This window comes from Ipomoea nil, unplaced genomic scaffold, assembly GCF_001879475.1.
Source record: "Ipomoea nil cultivar Tokyo-kokei standard unplaced genomic scaffold, Asagao_1.1 scaffold2845, whole genome shotgun sequence".
Taxonomy (NCBI): domain Eukaryota; kingdom Viridiplantae; phylum Streptophyta; class Magnoliopsida; order Solanales; family Convolvulaceae; genus Ipomoea; species Ipomoea nil.
In genome coordinates, this window is record NW_017619273.1 from 3,768,053 (window position 1) to 3,787,404 (window position 19,352).

At 34.3% G+C, this 19,352-nt stretch overlaps 3 protein-coding genes and 1 long non-coding RNA gene across 4 annotated transcripts; 3 read left to right on the forward strand and 1 right to left on the reverse strand.

Annotated features, from left to right (window-relative positions):
* Nucleotides 1–383: 383 nt before the first annotated feature.
* On the forward strand, nucleotides 384–1,628 carry LOC109159855 (F-box/kelch-repeat protein At1g57790-like). The gene has a single exon (XM_019307965.1). It carries the CDS (start codon nucleotides 384–386, stop codon nucleotides 1,626–1,628), a length of 1,245 nt encoding a protein of 414 aa, XP_019163510.1.
* Nucleotides 1,629–4,339: 2,711 nt separating this feature from the next.
* LOC109160364 (metal tolerance protein 4-like) lies at nucleotides 4,340–9,332 on the forward strand. The gene is made up of 7 exons (XM_019308697.1): nucleotides 4,340–4,780; nucleotides 5,979–6,148; nucleotides 6,381–6,579; nucleotides 7,493–7,671; nucleotides 7,746–7,896; nucleotides 8,402–8,532; nucleotides 8,649–9,332. Exons 1-7 carry the CDS (start codon nucleotides 4,552–4,554, stop codon nucleotides 8,826–8,828), a joined length of 1,239 nt encoding a protein of 412 aa, XP_019164242.1. The 5' UTR covers nucleotides 4,340–4,551; the 3' UTR covers nucleotides 8,829–9,332.
* A 5,562-nt stretch (nucleotides 9,333–14,894) lies between these two features.
* Nucleotides 14,895–15,775, reverse strand: LOC109159719 (dirigent protein 22-like). The gene has a single exon (XM_019307819.1). The coding sequence runs from the start codon at nucleotides 15,720–15,722 to the stop codon at nucleotides 15,138–15,140; it is 585 nt and encodes a 194-aa protein (XP_019163364.1). The 5' UTR covers nucleotides 15,723–15,775; the 3' UTR covers nucleotides 14,895–15,137.
* A 2,550-nt stretch (nucleotides 15,776–18,325) lies between these two features.
* Nucleotides 18,326–18,789, forward strand: LOC109160014. The gene is made up of 2 exons (XR_002050667.1): nucleotides 18,326–18,371; nucleotides 18,471–18,789. It is a non-coding gene; the product is annotated as an uncharacterized LOC109160014 (long non-coding RNA).
* The last annotated feature ends 563 nt before the right edge of the window (nucleotides 18,790–19,352 follow it).

Genomic DNA, 19,352 nt, shown 5'->3' on the forward strand with positions numbered 1-19,352 from the left:
AGACAGTTGGCCACTATTTGCCTCAGAGCAATATGAGTATACCGTAACTGAATGTGCTATCTAATCTAATCAATAGTCCTGTATCCTATCAATCCAGGTTTATTGACTAACAACTCCTAGTTATTCAATCCAACCAAACTACTTAATAACCCAGTCAACTTGCACCACTTAATCTTACAAGTTAATCATCAGGGGTCGAACTCCTATTATTCACTAGTCCATCCCCAAATCCCTCTCCGTGTGTTGAAAACTCATCTTTAAGTTTTTAGGCATGCAAAAACTACTTAAAATCCACTATTATAAATACGCTAAGTCCGTTTCCTTGACACTAAAGAAAAAAAAAACACTCATGACTCTATATTTCATTGTGGTGGTATGGACAGATGGAAGAGTATTCAAGTGATGAGGATGACTGGGAGCACAGATTTGAAGAGAAAGAAATAGGAAAAGTGGAAGAAGAGGATCCAAAAGAAGAAGATGAAGGCAATAAAAGGGATTGGGCGGGTCTCCCAATCGAGCTTTTAAGCGAGATGTTAACACATTTGCAGCTTCCCCAAACCAGATTCTCCTTCCACAAAGTATGCAAATACTGGGACTCAATTCAGGACCCTAAACACCACTCCCCTCTCATCTTCCCCACCCTTCAATCCCAATGGCTTCTCCACAAGGACACTTACCACGGCACCGTCTGCAAATTCTTCCACCCCTTCTACCCCGACAGGTTCGCCATAGACGACGTCCCTGACCTAAACAAAGCTGTCCTCATGCACTCCAACAATGGCTGGCTCCTAATTGCTCGCCGATCGCTACGAAACAACCCCAAAATAGATTTATTCTGGGATTGGCAAAACAGTCTGTTCTTCATAAACCCCTTCACTAAGGAGCGGGTGGACCTGCCGGAAGCGGATTTTCTCGGGGACTGGAAAAGTGCAACCTTCGTCTCAGACCCAACCTCCCCAGACTGCAAGGTTTTTGGCGTTGTGTCTTTCACTGATACTTTCGTTCGTTTCGAAACCATCCGCCGCGGAGAAGCCGAGTGGGTTCGTCATTCCTTTGAGGATATTCCCACCATCTTCCAATCCAATTGCCACCCGGTTTTCCATAACCAAAAGCTTTACTGCTTGGGCAGACATGGCGAGATGGGAGTGTTCGAGTTCGACCCAGATGATGAGGAAAGCAAGAAATGGACCATTCACGAGGTGCTGGGTTCGCCGCCGGAGGAGGAGACATTCGAGAGCTACCTGGTGGAGTGCGAGGGAGAGCTATTGGCGGTGTTCTTATCGTTCATGGGGGAGAAAATTAGTGTTGTGAGGTTGGATGAGGAGAGAATGGAGTGGATGAAAGTGGAGAGTTTGGGGGATTTTATGGTGTTTATAAGCTTGCCCACTTCTTTTGCCAGGAAGAAAATGGTGGATGGAATGGAGAACAAGATTTACTTTCCCAGATTGTCTGGGGATTACACTGTGTTCTACTGCTTGGCCACGAAGACGTACAGGACTTTCGGGAATAAGTTTTGTCAGAAAGATTTGTATGAGACGAGGGAGCAACTCAACTGTTGTTGGACTGAACCAACTTCTCGGACTTATACCTCTCCGCAACAACTCCACTGGTTTCCCCAACATGAATAATGATCTCTTCATTCAAACTTCAATTCTACCACCATATCACATTATGTTGGGATCGGATCTTATTTTATGTGTCTTATTTTGTTTTTTTTTTTTAGTATAGAAATTTTGTTACAATATAATGTCTGTCCATACATACTTTTTCAATCTATTGAAGCATAGAGAGTCACTGTACCCCACTCGGGTTCGAACCTGTAACCTCACATTTGGGATCTGTCTTACTTACTATTCATTAGTCAAACAAATTTTTTGTTTATTTTTTTTAGTATTCTTTACTTATTTTTAAATTTAATTTTTTATGTTTAATACTCAGCTCCCTCCGTCCCTAATTGATTGTCTCATTTGTTTTTTACACGGTTTTTAATACAATATAACAAATATTACTAACTTACTAATTTTTCCTCTCAAAAGTATGTGTTATTTGTACAAAGTACAATTGTACTTACCAAACTTGAAAAGTCAAAAGAGTAAATTGAAAAATGTAGAGTGATAGTTATGTTCAATTTTAGAAAGATAACACTATTTTAGGATAAACTAAAAAGTAAAGTAAGACATGTAAAATGGGACGGAGAGAGTAGTACTTTTAGTGTAGTTTCAAAATATATTAATTTTGTATACTAATACTAAGCTTAATATATTATGAAAAACTGAAATAACTCCAATAAAACCTTATTAACCGAACCAGACACATAAAATGGGATGGAAGGAGTGCATATATTTACATTTACATTTTTGTTTTTACTAGGAAATACATTTACATTTAATGTATACACAAAACTCTTATTTCAAATTATTAATGAACTTATACTCGGTAATATTTATTTACACCATCTTTATCCATTAAATTCTTTCTAACTTCTAAGAATACTCTATTAGGGGCAACCCTAACCTATCCCCTAACTAATAATAATGTTTTAAGTTTGACACTTTTGTGAGAGTTTATCTGTTTTTTATTTTTATTTTTTATTTAAGTAGATCGACTATGAATAACTTAAGACACTAAGGAGGTAACAAATCAAATATTTTAAATTTGATTCTTGATTTGAATTCAAATATAAATCCAAATTCAAATACATATTTCAATTTAAATTGTTTTGAATCCAAATACGAATCAGAGTAGGTTCGATTCGATAATTAATCAAATATATTATATAAAGAATTCTGGCTTATTGGAAGTAAAATAACTGGATTAGGCAAAACTATATTGTTGTCTTTTTAGATTTAACTATTGAAGTGCCGAATATTTTTGTCTTATTGTGATGGAATTCAGAGAAGTTGAGACCTTGTAGAGGCTGTGAATTAGCTCAATTGTAGGCGTTCTAAAATTCAGAGATAAATGATAGTACGTAATATAATGTGGGACGATGGTCTTGGATCCACACAGAAGAATTGCCAAATTATGGTGTGTTTGAGCTAAGTGTAAATATGATATGTTCTAGCTATAGGTCAATTAAGAAGTTATCCACTTTGGGTTTCTCTTTGCCTTTTTTTATGTCGGAATGTGCAATTATGTTTGCTTTCGTGGTTTCCAGACATTACTAGGAATACTAGGTTTTCTAGAAGAAAGCATCTCTGATGTAGAAAGAACTTTTGAAGTCATACAGATTATAGCTACGGGTGTCACATGCGGTGGTTATATTGTGGACCACGGTGCACGTGCACAACGGCAAAAAACGGCGTCGTTTTTTTAAATAAAGAAGCAACGCATTATTATAGTTAACGGAGTGTATATTTTTTGTGTATTAGTTACCAACTGAAACTACAGTGTGTTTAAACTGACACTGCCTCACGTATTATTTTTATATTATCAAGTGAAACTGCAATTGAAATGAAATGAAACTGTAGTTGTGTCGAAACGAAACTGCAGTGGATATAAAATGAAATTGAATAACAATTTCACATATTTGAGTGTTATTACCCAGCAAAACTGTAGTTATATCAAAATGATACTGTAGTTGTGTTGAAATGAAACTGCAGTGTATATAAAATGAAACTGAATAACATTTCACATATCTAAGTGTATATTGTGCAATGAAGCTGTAGTTATATCAAAATGATACTGTAGTTGTGTTGAAATGAAACTGCAGTGTATATAAAATGAAACTGAATAACATTTCACATATCTAAGTGTATATTGTGCAATGAAGCTGTAGTTATATTGAAATGATCATGTAGTTGTGTTTTAATGAAACTATAGTGTATATAAAATAAAATTAAATAACATTTTCACATATTTGAGTGTATAAATATCGAATGAAACTGTAGTTATATCGAAATGAAACTGTAGTTGTGTTGAACTGACACTGCAGTGTATACAAAATGAAATTGAATAACAGAGTTACTTTTTTGCGTAACAGCGCGAAAAGGGTGCCGTTTCTTTCATTAAACAAAACGACGTTGTTTTGAAGCTCGGTGCATAATCGATTATGCACCGCGATGCACGATATAATTTGCCGTGTCACAAGATTATGGGTCGAGGGCCAATCTTAAATCGCACCGCGGTGTAGTGGGTTAGAGTCTAACATTTTTTGTTTGTAAAAGTACGGGTCTTGTAGGCTTGTCTTGTCTGGGCTGTAAAATTTTAACATTTTAGAGCAATAAGTTGTTACAAAAAGCTAATTAATAAGATATTTATATTAATTGTTTAACGTGTGAGAGGTGGTGGACATATGGTGGCCAATACATTAGAGTTTGGACCAAAAATACCATGGACCAAAAGTCAATAGCAAACAGAATTACAAATACTACCGCGAAAATTCAGATTATGGAATATAAATTTACTTGAATCAATATTGAATAATCATCTAATTTATCAATTTAAAATGATTATGTGATAAAAAAAAATGATTATGGGATAAGAGCTGCTTCGTTTCTATATAATTTTGTGGTTCGGCGGATGAGATTGAATTGAGTCGGAACGGTGAGAATGGCGAGCAGTGAGGCTGACATGGACGTCAAATCGCCGCTGCTGGACGGCGGGAAGTCCGGCGGAGGAGGCGGCAGCGGCCGGCGTAGCCAGCTGATTTCCAGACGGAACTCGGTTACGTTGCTCCGCAGTGATTTCCTGGCTCGGCTACCGGACAAGGTTCGCTCCTACATTGATCCTGAGTCTTTTTCTCCGGTTGACCTCTCCAAATCCTCTACTTTAACGAAAGGTCCTCTTTCTCTATCTATCTCTGTATCTATCTATATTCATATATGTATTGTGATGTTTGAAGGTTTACTACTGTGAAAGAATGCGGAAAATTTCTTGTGGAATGGGGTTTTGTTATTCGTTTATCCTTTAAGGTCCTGTGATTATTACCTTCTGATGCATTATCTAGGAAATTTTAGGGATGACTATTACTTGGTAGTTACGGAGTATTTGTGATTATTATTCATAAAGAGAAAATATGAATGAAGTGATTGCTGGATGAAGTGATTGTTGGGAACAATTTCATACATATGTTGTTGAACCTGTCTAAACTCTAAACAATACTAATGGCAGTGCCAGGACTCCATCAGAGCCTTAAAGTCCATCAGGCTTTTCACTATTGACAAGTTGAATGCAATTTCTTTCATTAAAAAAAAAAATGAGAGACATACATCCCTAACTACTCAAATGTAATTCTTCAACAAGTTCACTCAAATATGTACTAGAGATTGCATCAAACAAAGGCCCTATTCACAAGTTGAAATCTAACTCCAAATCCAATCTCCAATATACAAAATGAAGGTTAGTGGGCCTAGAACACACACCTGAATTTCAGCTTGGTCAGACCTTGGATTAACCTCTATCAGAGCAGTTGATGTAGGTTTATCCAAGAAGGAAAATCCAGAATACAAAATGAAGGCTTGTCCAAGGAGGAAGGCATTGCCTACTTTTCTTCCATTAGCTCCTATTTTTTCTTACCCTTCTCTGTGGCTTTTGACCAGAAACTATTTGCTCCCTAGGCTCCTCAAATTTCATACTCTACTAATATTGCTGTAAACTGTCACATCCCAGTTCAAGAATATTACAGTACATTACTTGCTTTTGGAGCATGTGCAAAGCACAAATATTTATCCAGATTGCCCTAACTCTTGGATCAAGTAATGTGTGTGCAATTCACTCTGACATGTAACCTTTGCCCTGTCTGACATCCCAAGTTTTCTGTTGATTGTTGAATATTATTGTTACCATTATATACCCTCCCAATGCCATATATCAAGTTTCCTATCTTATTTTAATGGGAAAAATGAATTAGTGAATATCTTAGCTTCTGCTTAGTGAGCTTTTTTCTTTTTTGGGTGCATTTGTTTTTGCCTTAAATTGGCTGCTGCTTTGTGCCTTCATATATCGTCTTTAATGATTCAAGAATAGCCTAATTGCAGGAGAAAAAGAATATTATGAAAGACAATTTGCAACCCTAAAGTCGTTTGAATGTGTTGATATTGTGAGTGCATCTAACTGCATTGATGAAGAAGATCTTGAGGAACAAGCCCAACATGAGAGAGCAATGAAGATTTCTAATTATGCAAATATAATACTACTGGTTCTTAAGGTGATTGGCTTTACGTGGCGGGACAAATATTAATTAGACTTCAAGAACTCTTTTGTTGACATTAAAATATGGTCTATGGTACTATTGAATTTATTGTTAATGTTGTTTCAACATACAAAGTCTCAACAATGTTTACAGTATACATTGGATAAGTTGGTATGTGGACGCTCAGAGAATTGTGCATGTTAACTCTGAATTAAGGTGACAAAATAGTGCACTTTGTTTTCTGCAGATCTATGCTACAGTAAGAAGTGGATCCATAGCCATTGCTGCATCAACATTGGATTCCTTACTTGATCTCATGGCTGGTGGTATATTATGGCTAACTCACTTATCAATGAAAAGTGTTAATATCTATAAATATCCTATTGGGAAACTGAGAATGCAGCCAGTAGGCATTATTATCTTTGCTGCAGTCATGGCTACACTGGGTATGTCACTTGCTATTTAACTTGTGACTATTCTTCATGATACTTGGTGACTCATACGTGATTTAATTTCTATAGCAATCTTTTCGTACATTCATTATTCATTCTTGTGCTAGTTATTAAAAATGTTAGTTTGTTGCAGAAGTGGCTATATGTTTCATTGTGTATCTTGTTCAGTGAACTGTGTTTCACTAGCTTTACTCACTGAGGAAGAATCTATAGCACAACAAAGGAATTTGACTTTATTGAATAGCAAAATGCTATATAGGGTAATATAGCATGTTATTCCATTAGACATCAAACAGATTCAAACCTTTAAATTGTACACCACTCTATCAATATTGTATCGACTCTGTAATATGTGTAGCTTTTTGTGGAACATGTAGAAAATATCTAATACATATGGTATGGAGAAGGAAATTTAGGCACAAGTATGGTTGAAAAGGAAGTATCTGAATCCATAAAATGATTTTCCACTAGTCACTTTGGCCAGTATGCCCCTTCTCAAATGAGGGTAAGATTCAAAATAATCAAATAGGTTAATTCCTTTAATTATTTTATTTCATATATTCTGACCTTGTTTTAATCAGTGACAATAAATGGCATTATTTATTAAAAATCACTCTTGGGTTATGTCTTTGATGTTTTGCACTTTTGCATGGTCATAGCATGTTCCTATCCAATGGTTAGTGCTAGATGTGGTTTTCTACCTGTTAGGAGAGTGGAAATGATCCACTACTGAGTATTGCTGAATCACTTGGTTGAAGAGAATATATGATTAATTCTTGTAACCTATAAAGTGCACAAGAATGAATGGAAAATGTGGAGAATAGCAAACACAAGTTCTCTATCAAACTGATCTATTCCAATATGAAATACCCTCCTTGTAAGTAACTTTTGTCCATTACTTGCTTAGGTTTTCAGGTATTGATTCAGGCTGTAGAAAAACTTATTCAACATGCACCTTCTGATAAAATGACCTCAGATCAACTGGCATGGCTGTATAGCATCATGATAACTGCCACTGTGGTAAAACTTTGTCTTTGGATCTACTGTAGAAGTTCAGGGAATGACATTGTTAAAGCCTATGCAAAGGTGATTTACTATCTTTACCTTCAAATTTCTTCTTCTGAGAGTGTCAGTGCCTAACTTCTGATGTTATATTTCAGGATCATTATTTTGATGTTGTCACAAATCTAGTAGGATTGTTAGCTGCTGTACTTGGAGATAAATTTTACTGGTGGATTGATCCCACTGGGGCCATTATCCTTGCAATTTACACAATCACAAATTGGTCTGGAACTGTCCTAGAGAATGCAGGTACATTCTCTTATTTAATCTTTTAATTTTCTTCAAGCTATAAGTTTCATGAATGAGCTAGAAACCTTGAAACGGAATAACATCTTTATTAATAAGTAGAAAGAATTTCAATCAGCAATTGTGTTCAATATTAGTTATTCACCACCCAAAAAATAAATAGTTGAGCCCCACTGCTCATTTGGGAGTTTGCTTCATTTTTCTTTTCACAAACATCACGCTTTTGGACTGGACCTCTGTCAGTATTGTTGATCCATTGGGAAGTACACGAAGAAGAAAAGAGAAACTTACCCATACCAGAAAAAAAACCTAATTCTGAAAGGCTGGGGTTATTTTGATATCCTACTTTTTTCCCAACTAGATTGGGATTAGGATCTAGTTCAGTTGAGGTGAATAGGAAGTACTTTCTTAATATGTTTACAATGTACAATAACATGCATTTCATTTTCTTAATGATTTAATACATATCTGAACATCCTGCACTAACTTCAACGGGTTCTTGATGCAGCATCACTAGTAGGACGATCAGCCCCTCCCGAAGTATTGCAGAAGTTAACATATCTAGTCGTGCAGCACCCTAAAGTCAAACGCGTTGACACAGTCCGAGCATATACCTTTGGTGTCTTGTACTTTGTTGAGGTTACTATCATTTCCATCAGTCACAATTTGTTTGACATATTACTTTTGTGATTAATAATGTAGTATCCCCATTCAATATTTGGTGGACTCACAATTGTCTCCTTTCCCATTGATAGGTCGATATTGAACTCCCTGAAGATTTGCCCTTGAAAGAATCTCACACTATAGGAGAGACTCTACAGATAAAGATCGAGAAACTCCCTGAAGTAGAACGAGCTTTTGTTCATATTGATTACGAATGTGATCACAAACCCGAGCACTCTGTACTCAGCAGGCTGCCCAACACCGAACCATAACCTCAACAATCTCAGCATGACACATACTGGCTCCATACAAGTTGTATATTGCCCGGGGAACAACCGAACCGAACAAGCTTTCAGGCTGACATCAAGCCCATACAAGTAAAAACTAAAATAAGCTTTTGAGCCTTTGGTATATGCATAACTCCCTTTCAACGGGCACCATATTTACCAGCTTGCTAGAATATGCATTACTGTTATAGTAGTTTACCTGTTCTAAATACAGTATGGATGCATAATTTTAGTCATAAGAATGTGTTAAGGCCCGGGCAGACTGAGATCCCGTGACAGTGGTGAACAAGCAGGTGGGGGGAGAGTGTCTAAAAGTTTCTCAGAAAACTTGTGTATTACATTTCCTGAATCCTGAGACCACTGTTTAAATAAACTTTGGGGGAAAGGAATTGCACCCCAACCAAACATGCTGTTATGGATTTGGTTGGTTGTGATTTGAATTAGTATAAAAAACAAACAAAATATATGGATTTGTTTGGTTATGTTTGAGTTTGTACTTGTAATATGTATTTTAAATGGGTTAAAATGATTATCAACAAACAATTTTAAAAAAAAAATATAGTACGGAGTAATATCTTATACAATAATATATAATTACTTTTACCAAAAAAAAAAAAAACAATTGCAATTGCAGCACTTGCAAGATTACATATATTAAAAAAAATAATTTTGCAATTTTGTTGTAAAATTACAAAGTTACGTATTTTCACCCGTGCGATGCACAGAATGGATTTGTTATAATATATTAAGAATATTTAGATCGTTATACAATTATTTAAATTATAACATCAAATACGGAATGTTATATAGGGCAATTGAAGATGGTTTGGATTGTTTATTAAGAATATTTGGATCGTTATACAATTATTTAAAGAGTGTTATATAGTGTAATTGAATATATGGTTTGGATCGTTTATGTTTGTTGATGTTATTATTGTTTGAATGCTACTGACTATTTTACATAGTATATGTTCAAACATATTTTCTCACCCTAATGAAACACAAAGAGTCAATAACGCCTCCACTGAGGCTCGATCATGACCTCCCAGATGGGAGAGGGATAAGCATCTACATAAGCATCTACCATCGAGAGGAAAAAAAGGAACTATGCTTGCCTTTCAATATCCATGGTGATTATATATATATATATATATATATATATATATATATATATATATATATATATATATATATATATATATATATATATATATATATGTGTGTGTGTGTGTGTGTGTGTGTGTGTTAGACTTTTTTTATTTGTGTTTAATTTTTTTCGATTTTATAAACATAACTACAAGTCAAAAATGATTGTGCATAAATGAAAAGGACAGTACAGTAATGCTGAGAAATAGACCAACAGCTTCTTCTCACCCATTAATATAATGGAGAAAAGAGATTGCCTGTAATTTTTCTTTTTAATTAATATTATTAAAACAAATAGATTTAGTTATTTTAATGAAAGTATATGAACTACATCAATCTAAAGGATTTTTTTTTTTTTTTTTTTTAATTGCTTAAGGCCTACAATCAATTGGTTTTGGCAACAGTTGGTCTTCCAACAAAATCCTTGGATCTGTAACTCTGTATTGCATGACCTTCGAGCTGAGTTCTTCAGTGTATGTTGCAACGATATTCATATATTTACTTTTTGAAAACAAATACCAATAGCAATAAACACAAGGATTTAAATATTTGAGTACTACAAGCATTTAAATATTTAATAGATAGTAATCTACCTAATGGAGATTCGACATGCGTTGGAAGAATAACTTTGTAGGGACCGCTGGGAAAGTGGTAAAATAAGACAAAATGGAGAAAATATGACATGAGCTATTGGGTCATATATATTAATGGACACACATAATGAGTCAAATTTGTATTAATCTTGTTGGATATGGGATATATGTCAAACAATAATTTTCCTTTTCATATGAATATTTTCTAAATAGTATGTGAAAGGAAGTTTTTGAATTATCGATTTTGTTTTGGGAACATCTATTTGATATACTACTGTTTTAAATTTAAATTTGAATCACTGTATATTATTATTATTTCCCCATATATCTAGTACGTGGCAGAGTTGAACATTTCTCCATCTGTATTAGTTTAGGATTAATATGCACTCTATATTCATATGTTACAACTATAGCGTATCTCTAGGGGCTACAAAATGAAGATACACGGTGATAAACCTCCTTTTGTTGTTTAAATACTTAGAGACCATGGTAGGGGATCAACATGCGTGAGGCTTGTGCTTAACATGAGTGAGTTTTGTGCTTAACGTGCGTGGGTTTGTGTTCTGAAAGTGTTTTGTTTGTGTGCTTAATGTGCGTGTGTTATGTACTTAAAGTGCGTCAGTTAATGCTTAATGTGCGTCCAACCGCACGGGAAGCCCCTCCCGCACCAGAACCCTTACATATATATATATATATATATATATATATATATATAGTTAAGTTCAGGTGCGGCCGCACCAAAAATTAAGCAAATACGCACCATCAACGTTAGTAAATGTCACTGTTGCAAAAATCGGTCTAGGCGTCCGCCTAGGCCCTAGCGCCCCTATACCGTGACGATTTCCCCCTAGGCGCTCGCCTAGCGCCTAACTCGGCCGCCTAGAGTCTAACTTAGCAGAGTTAACTCATCCATTTCGGTCAAACTAATCTGATCATCTTGGCCTTGCTAATTTTTTTCATTATATATATATATATATATATATATATATATATATATATATATATATATATATATATATATATATATATATATATATATATAAAATATGACATATATACACCCGTTGACTAGTTCGATACTGGATGATTGAAGTATTTGTGTATTTTTAATTTTTAATTTTTAATATTGTTTTGATGTTATGGCTTATGAATTATCATTATTTCATTTACTAGTAATTCACCCGCGCGATGCACTGGGAAAAAATTATGTTATTATAAATATAAATAGAAAAAATAAAAATATTTTAAATTGTTTAATATAATAATATTTTTGAGCTTCCATTGGTCAAGTATTTATTATTTTTATAGAATACAAAATTATAATTAAAATTTGTTATGGTTAATATAATCTCTAATTATGTAGATATTCAAATAAACTTATAGAGAGAATTTACATAATTACATTGATTTATTCTTAATTGTATTTCATCTATATTATAATTTTCACAATACGAATAATAACTAAGATAATTACATTTAGAAAACAAATTTCAAATTTTGTATGAGTAAATTTAAACTCTAATTGAACACATTTTTTTATATGATTATATAATATATTTTAAATTGTTTAATATAATAATATTTTTGAGCTTCCATTGGTCAAGTATTTATTATTTTTATAGAATACAAAATTATAATTAAAATTTTGTATGGCTAATATAATCTCTAATTATGTACATATTCAAATAAACTTATAGAGAGAATTTACATAATTACATTGGTTTATTCTTAATTGTATTTCATCTATATTATAATTTTCACAATACGAATAATAATTAAGATAATTACATTTAGAAAGCAAATTTCAAATTTTGTATGAGTAAATTTAAACTCTAATTGAACACATTTTTTTTATATGATTATATAATATATTCATTATGCACATGGCATTCCATAAACTCAAATGTCATTTTATAAGTCCAAGACCACTTTTTGTGGAGATAGTTCAAATGTATTTTTTTTCTTTTAAAAGTCCTAAGTTTAAACATCCAGAAAAACATTAAAGACCCATACGATATATACATTTATATATATTTAAATTTTTATTTATGGCTTAAATGATTTTTTTTTTAATTCTGAAGTACAATAATTGACCCACGGCCCGCAACATTTGCTTTCTTCATCCCTTCTCGCTTCTGCCATTTCTTTGAAGCATTTTAGATGGAGAAAAATTATATGTAGAGGCTTGCATTAATTGCACTGTTTCAGATATTGAATAGACTTTCATCAAAAATTTAATTAATATTGTAATCCCAAGAACCACCATAAATAACAAAAGCATATCAAATAGACTTTCATTGTAAAGCCAGAGATTTAACTAATATTTCATCGTTTCATATTTTCTATTAATCGGGAATCGGAATCCTTAATCCTAATATCATAACATTTAATAACTCCATTAATTCAATAAATGTAATCCTTTGTTATGGGCGAGAAAAAAAAAATAGCTATTTTATTTTTCAAATGTTGTGTTTTTTTTTTTTTTTTTTTAATAGTAAAAGATGTTGTGGCTATTTTATATTTATAGCTAGTAATAATAATAATGTTGGTAATTAATTGTAACATTAATTATTTCCAACCATATAGCTTTATTATATGTAAGATTTGAATGTGTTATTTGATTGAATGTTGAAAACAGTCTCATTAAAATTGTCAAACTGCAAGTCTGCCACACGCTGCCCGGACGCCGGACTAGCGCCTAGCGCCTACTGCAACCATGAAATTCACTACAAAAACACACACAAATTAAGTACGCATCACCAAAAACACACTATTAGGTATGAATAAAAGCACAACACAGTGTTTGAAAATACACCATTAGGGGTAGAGAGTTATATGATGTATTTTTTTGGATGTGTTGTGTATTTATCGGAGTATTTTTGTATTTCATTGTTGTGTGTTTCTCTTACACTATTGATGCCTATTGTTAACACTATTGGTATATTCTGCAAACGGCCGCACGGGAGGGTGCGACCGCATTTGAGCAAACTTTTATATATATATATATATATATATATATATATATATATATATATATATATATATATATATATATATATATATATATATATATATATATATATATATATATATATATACATATACTAGTGTTCTTTGGCGCCAGAAGTACGGGAGACCTATCGGTGTAAAAGATAAGAATCCGCAACTAGATCAAGTTTCAAGTTAAGAATTTTGTCACTCTTGAAATCTCTTAAGGAATTATGTCCTGAAGACATTCGTCTAGAAAATCAAAACCCCAGTAAATTTATCGGTGCACTAAATAATCATAATATTAGGGATGCGGAACAACCAGATCTGAATATTTTTGAGAAATGGCTAGAATCTGGTTGAGTTAGATGTTGCTATTAACATTTATGAGTATGAGAGAAATTTGTGATAAATATATTATAGTTGTCGACAACACAATTGCTTATATAATTGTTCACCTTATAATCTGAATCTAGAGGTAGGCGCTAGAAGCGCCCTCATTGTTTAATATTTAAAGAAGCTATTAAGGCAAAGCTCAGCTCGTTGAATGAATGTATTCTCTTTATAACGCGTACACCATTAAATGTAAATCATGTTAGTTACAATAGGCGTTGGTACGAAAGAGAAGTAAGAATGATGAGGTGGTATAAAACAACCTTTGTAATCTAAAGGTTCACGCAGAGATCCGAAATTGATTTTGATCAAATACACCCTCCTATGATAGATGCCATGATGTTCCGTTATATAATATAATTGTCATAATAGTAAATTTAGATATGTTGATGAACATCATGGGCAAATTATGCCGTGAGCACATGCCCGCCTTGCAAGGTGGGTACGATTCCATATTCATAATTTCTATACTGTAAATTCATAATTTTTATACTGTAGATCCATAATTTCTATATTGTAGATTCATAAAATTTATACTTTAAATTCCAACTGTTGAACTCTGGTTTCACAAATCAGAGAACTATATATTCATAATTGATAACTATACACTTTAGAAATTATGAATTTACGATACATAAATTATGAATCTACATTATATATATTATGAATATGCAGTATAGAAATTATGAATCTATTGTATTTAAATTATGAATCTACAGTTTAGAAATCATGAATTTAAAATATAAATTTTATGAATCTATAATATAGAAATTATGGATTTGGAACCATGTCCACGTGCTCACAAGCATAACGTTACAACATCATTACTCTCATTCTAATATTTAATAATAGTCTACCGAATTGAGATTCGCCATGCGTTGGAAGAATAACTTTGTAGGGACCGCTGGAAAAGTGGTAAAATAAGACAAAATGAAGAAAATAACCAAACTGCATTTTGTTCTTGCTTTCACTTAAAAAATCCAAAGTGGGTCCAATAAATAAGTATAAAAGTCTAGAAGGTGGTCCTCTAAAGAAAGGTACTCTTAAATAAAGTGGCCCTTCAGAGAAAGGTACTCCATGCATAGTAAAAACAATAACAAAAAGCTAATAAAAAAAATACAAATATTTATTTAATAATGGTAAAACAAACTAAAACAAAAAAGGATCTGAGAGATCAATAATGCAAGACATAGGCATCATACTGGACCGTGGCATCGCCGGTGTTGAAATCAATCCAGTGAGTCTTGGCCTGAACGTAGCCACGAGCAAACCGGAAAAGCCCGCTGCCGCCGACCACCGACATCTCCCGGACCTTCTCCATCGCCGGATTCCGGCCGACCACCGTGAGGGTGCTCCCGTTGTACTTCCCTTCCACGAACGCCAAGTTCATGACCATCAAGAACCCAAGCTGCTGCTGCGCCGCCGATGCGTAGATCCCCTGCGCCCTTCCCACAACCTTGGACCCCAACTCCGGCGCTATTGTCAGCGGGTTGTCGATCATGTTGGTCAAGCCGAAGAAAAAGGATGAGTTTTTGGGCGGCGGGATGACCATGATGGAGGTTGGGTTGCGTCCGCTAAGGATGTCGTGCCAGAAGAAGCGGAAATGGCTGGCTTTCTCCTTCTTTAATCCTAGGGATTTCCGGTCCACCGGTCTCCCGAAGACGTGGTCTTCTCCGGTGGCCGGAAAGGAGAGAGAGAAGAGGAGAATGGAGATAACAAGGAAGGTGTGGAGAATCGGATTCTGAAGAGATGTAGCCATGAGAGGAATTGGTATGAGTAGTGCTGTGCTTGACCAAGTTGTCTGTCACTCTGTCTATATAGGTGGTATATATAGAATGTGAAGCAACGTGGAGTACCATACCTTTCAAAATGGCACCGTCAACCCGGCAGGAGACTACTTTTAATTATTTATTTATTTATTTATTTATTTTCAATTTTCCCCCATTTTGGGGGAAGGAAAATGATCCATGAATTCCTATGTTCACTTTGGCTTTGTTGAAATTAACTAGTATAGAACAAAAAACAATAACAATAATCGAAACTAAAGAATGTAAGATTTACTTCATTCGGTAATGTGTCTACCGGGATTGAAGCTATTATTTTAGTAATTGTGATGGTGATGATAAACATCCAAAATTACATGTATAATACTTATATACAACCCTAAATATATACAAGTACAAAAAAAATACTATATGTACTATGGGTCTGACCCAATCCGCTTCACTCCTATTCTTTTGAGACATACTCAACAAATTAAATCTCCACCTTGACGAATATGTTCCTTAGGAGAAAAGACCTATCTCACATATACTTATGGGTAGGGGTGAGAATAGGCAAGGCCCCCTTGTAGGGGCCTATGTCCCGGTCTAATTAAGGCCTAGTTAGGCCTAGCTCGTTTAGTAAAAAGGTCAGGCTTTTGAGCCAATTTCAAAACATATTAAACTATACAGGCCTTTATCCTTCTCATGGCTAAACTAATTAACGAATTCCCAATTATGATTATGATGTAAAGACTCCATCTCCTCAATCATTCTTGTCATCACTTTATCTTTCTCATGACTAGAAATAGCCTTTTGAAAGGTAAATGGATCATTATTAGTAATAAGATATGCAAAAGAGACCATATCTTCAAACTCATACCTACTAGGTGGTTTGACATTGGTGCGTCTCGGTCTATCTCTAGCCAAACAATAATCCTGTAAATTCTCCGAACTAGAACCTACTGCAGATGTGAAATCTGCAACTTCTTGAGTCTCAACAATAGGTGGATTATATGCTCTCTCATTCAAAGGAACCCCATCAATATCCACTTCTATTGTGTTAGAACTATCAACCAGTGTATCTCTTTTCTTCGGTTGAAGCATTGAATACTCATCAAACATTACATCTATACTAATCACTACCTTGATCTCAAAACTTGTATCATTTTACACCTTTCTTGAAGCCTAGAATAATGTTTGTCTTTGATTTTGGATCTAATTTTGGATCTCTCATCACTTGGAGCAAGAACATAGCCAGGACAATCAAAAACTTGTAAGTGATTACCTGACCAAACCTCATTAGGAATCTTGCCACCAAGCGATGTTCGTGGTGATCAAATTGATCAAATAACATGTCATGTTCACTGCTTCTACCCAAAAACACTTAGAGAACCTAACATTCAATCTGAGACACCTTGCTCTCTCAGCAATGGTCTTATTAAGACGCTCAACAACACCATTTTGTTGTGGTGTCTTAAACACTATATAGTGCATCTGAATTTCATGTTCTAGACAGAATTTTTAGAATTCTTTATCAATAAATTATATCTCATTGTCAAACCTCAAGTACTTCATTTTTGTACTAGTTTGGTTCTCAACTTCAACCTTCCACAACTTGAATTTCTCAAAAACTTCAAATTCATATTTCAAGAAATACACTCAAACTTTCCTTGAAAAATCGTCAGTAAACGTAACATAAGACTGAGAGCCACCCACCAAAGGTTCCCTGGTAGGTCCCTAAACATAAAAATGCGCATAATCTAGAATCCCTTCATTCTTATATATGTTTCATCCTACAAATCATCGTTATTCCCTTGCAAATTTCGTCCTCCAAATTGTCGCGGGGAGAAAAATAGCGATGATTTTTTTAGTTTAGCGACGAACTTGGAATTCGTTGCAAAAATTTAGTGACGCCCCTTTTAGCAAAGGAAAAAATTCCATCTCAAATCGGTCACTAAAGTGAATAGCGACAAATTTTTCCTTTCTAGCGACGGAATTTTCTGTCTCTATTTTCGCTATTTTTTTTTTTTTTTTTGTAGTGTATATTGCCTAGCAAAAAACAAAACTTATTCTAGACTATTTCCCAATGACACAAAACTTACAGAAATCTAGCTTACAACATTTAACTCATTTTTGAAGAACATATTTCTTTTTGTGCAATTTAGACAAACCACATTCACCAAGGTTACCCAAACGTAAACATCACAACCTAGTAGTATCATCACTAAACTCAACATAATTAATGTGCTCAACCTACAGTAATACTGCCCAACAACCTATAAATGTTCCCCATGGTCTTTTTCTCTTTTATCATAGTTAGAGCATCCTTACTAATTTTAATTGTTTCCCTATCACTTTCAGATCTATGAATGAACAAATTGCACTTTTGGTCCTGTGACTATTAGGGTACTGAGAATTTGAGTACGTGACTTTCAAAACTCTCAATTTAAACCTTTAACTACGCAATTATTAGTAGATTTGGTCCTGCCAGCCAATTTTGGCCGGAAAAATGTAATTCTTTTAAAATTATTTATTTATAAGGGCAAAATGGTCATTTAACGTCATTTCTCCTTCTTCTTGCGTCTGCTGAAAAGCAAATCCCCATTTCGCCGAAACGCATGTGGATCGGAGCAAGATTAATTTCGGTGCGCCCTCGTATTTCAATCTCTCATTCATTCATTCTTTCTTTCTTTCCCCACTTTCCTTGGATTTTAACCTGTGTGATGAAAATGAAATATTTACAGAGTGCATCGGCCATCATCCTCCCCATCATCAAGGCAGAAGGAGTTAGGCAGATGTTCTTCCCGGCGACTGTTCCGGCATATTACAGAGCTCCTCCTGCCTCCTGCTAAATCAAAGCGGCCGGTCGGCCGGCAGGGATATATGCTTCCATTCAACAAACATATTATTGTATCTCTAATTTGTCTCTCTTTCTCCCCTTTTGTTCATTAACTTCAAGTAAATATTGCGCACAACATTTATAGATTCCTGTCTTATGTACTCTCCAGCATCAATCTTTTACAGATTACTATGGCGATGTAATGTGAACTGTCAATTACTTCCTATGATTAAAATATACTCCGTAGTTTAGAACACATGACGTTAATGGTATGTGCCCGTGTTCGTTTTGCTTCTTCTCTGATATCTTTATTAATTGAATTTTAGAAGATGAATGGGGGTTATCCGTTGAAAAAATTTTGCAGGAGAAACTGAAAAATGAAAAATTAGGAAAGATGGAAGAGCTAAGTTTAGGTAAGATTGCTGACAAGAGACCCCAACCAGTAACTACAGTCAACCTACTCGCAAGAGTTGACAACTCCAGCTCTGTAAATAGGAATAACGATGAGGAAGAAGGAGAAATGACGTTAAATGACCATTTTGCCCTTATAAATAAATAATTTTAAAAGAATTACATTTTTCCGGCCAAAATTGGTCGGCAATTTGGCCGGCAGGACCAAATCTGCTAATAATTGCGTAGTTAAAGGTTTAAATTTAGAGTTTTGAAAGTCACGTACTCAAATTGTCAGTACCCTAATAGTCACAGGACCAAAAGTGCAATTTGTTCTCTATGAATAAAACCATTAGCATGCAAACTTCCAAGGGAAATTAGGCTCTTAGTTAACCCT

What these genes read in the sequence shown, in the direction of transcription:
- LOC109159855 (XM_019307965.1), top strand. Translation starts at nt 384, where the DNA reads ATGGAAGAGTATTCAAGTGATGAGGATGACTGGGAGCACAGATTTGAA.
- LOC109160364 (XM_019308697.1), top strand. Translation starts at nt 4,552, where the DNA reads ATGGCGAGCAGTGAGGCTGACATGGACGTCAAATCGCCGCTGCTGGAC. An exon ending in TAATACTACTGGTTCTTAAG is followed by an intron (nt 6,149 to 6,380) that starts GTGATTGGCTTT and finishes TGTTTTCTGCAG; the next exon opens with ATCTATGCTACAGTAAGAAG. An exon ending in TTGTTAAAGCCTATGCAAAG is followed by an intron (nt 7,672 to 7,745) that starts GTGATTTACTAT and finishes GTTATATTTCAG; the next exon opens with GATCATTATTTTGATGTTGT.
- LOC109159719 (XM_019307819.1), bottom strand. Translation starts at nt 15,722, where the DNA reads ATGGCTACATCTCTTCAGAATCCGATTCTCCACACCTTCCTTGTTATC.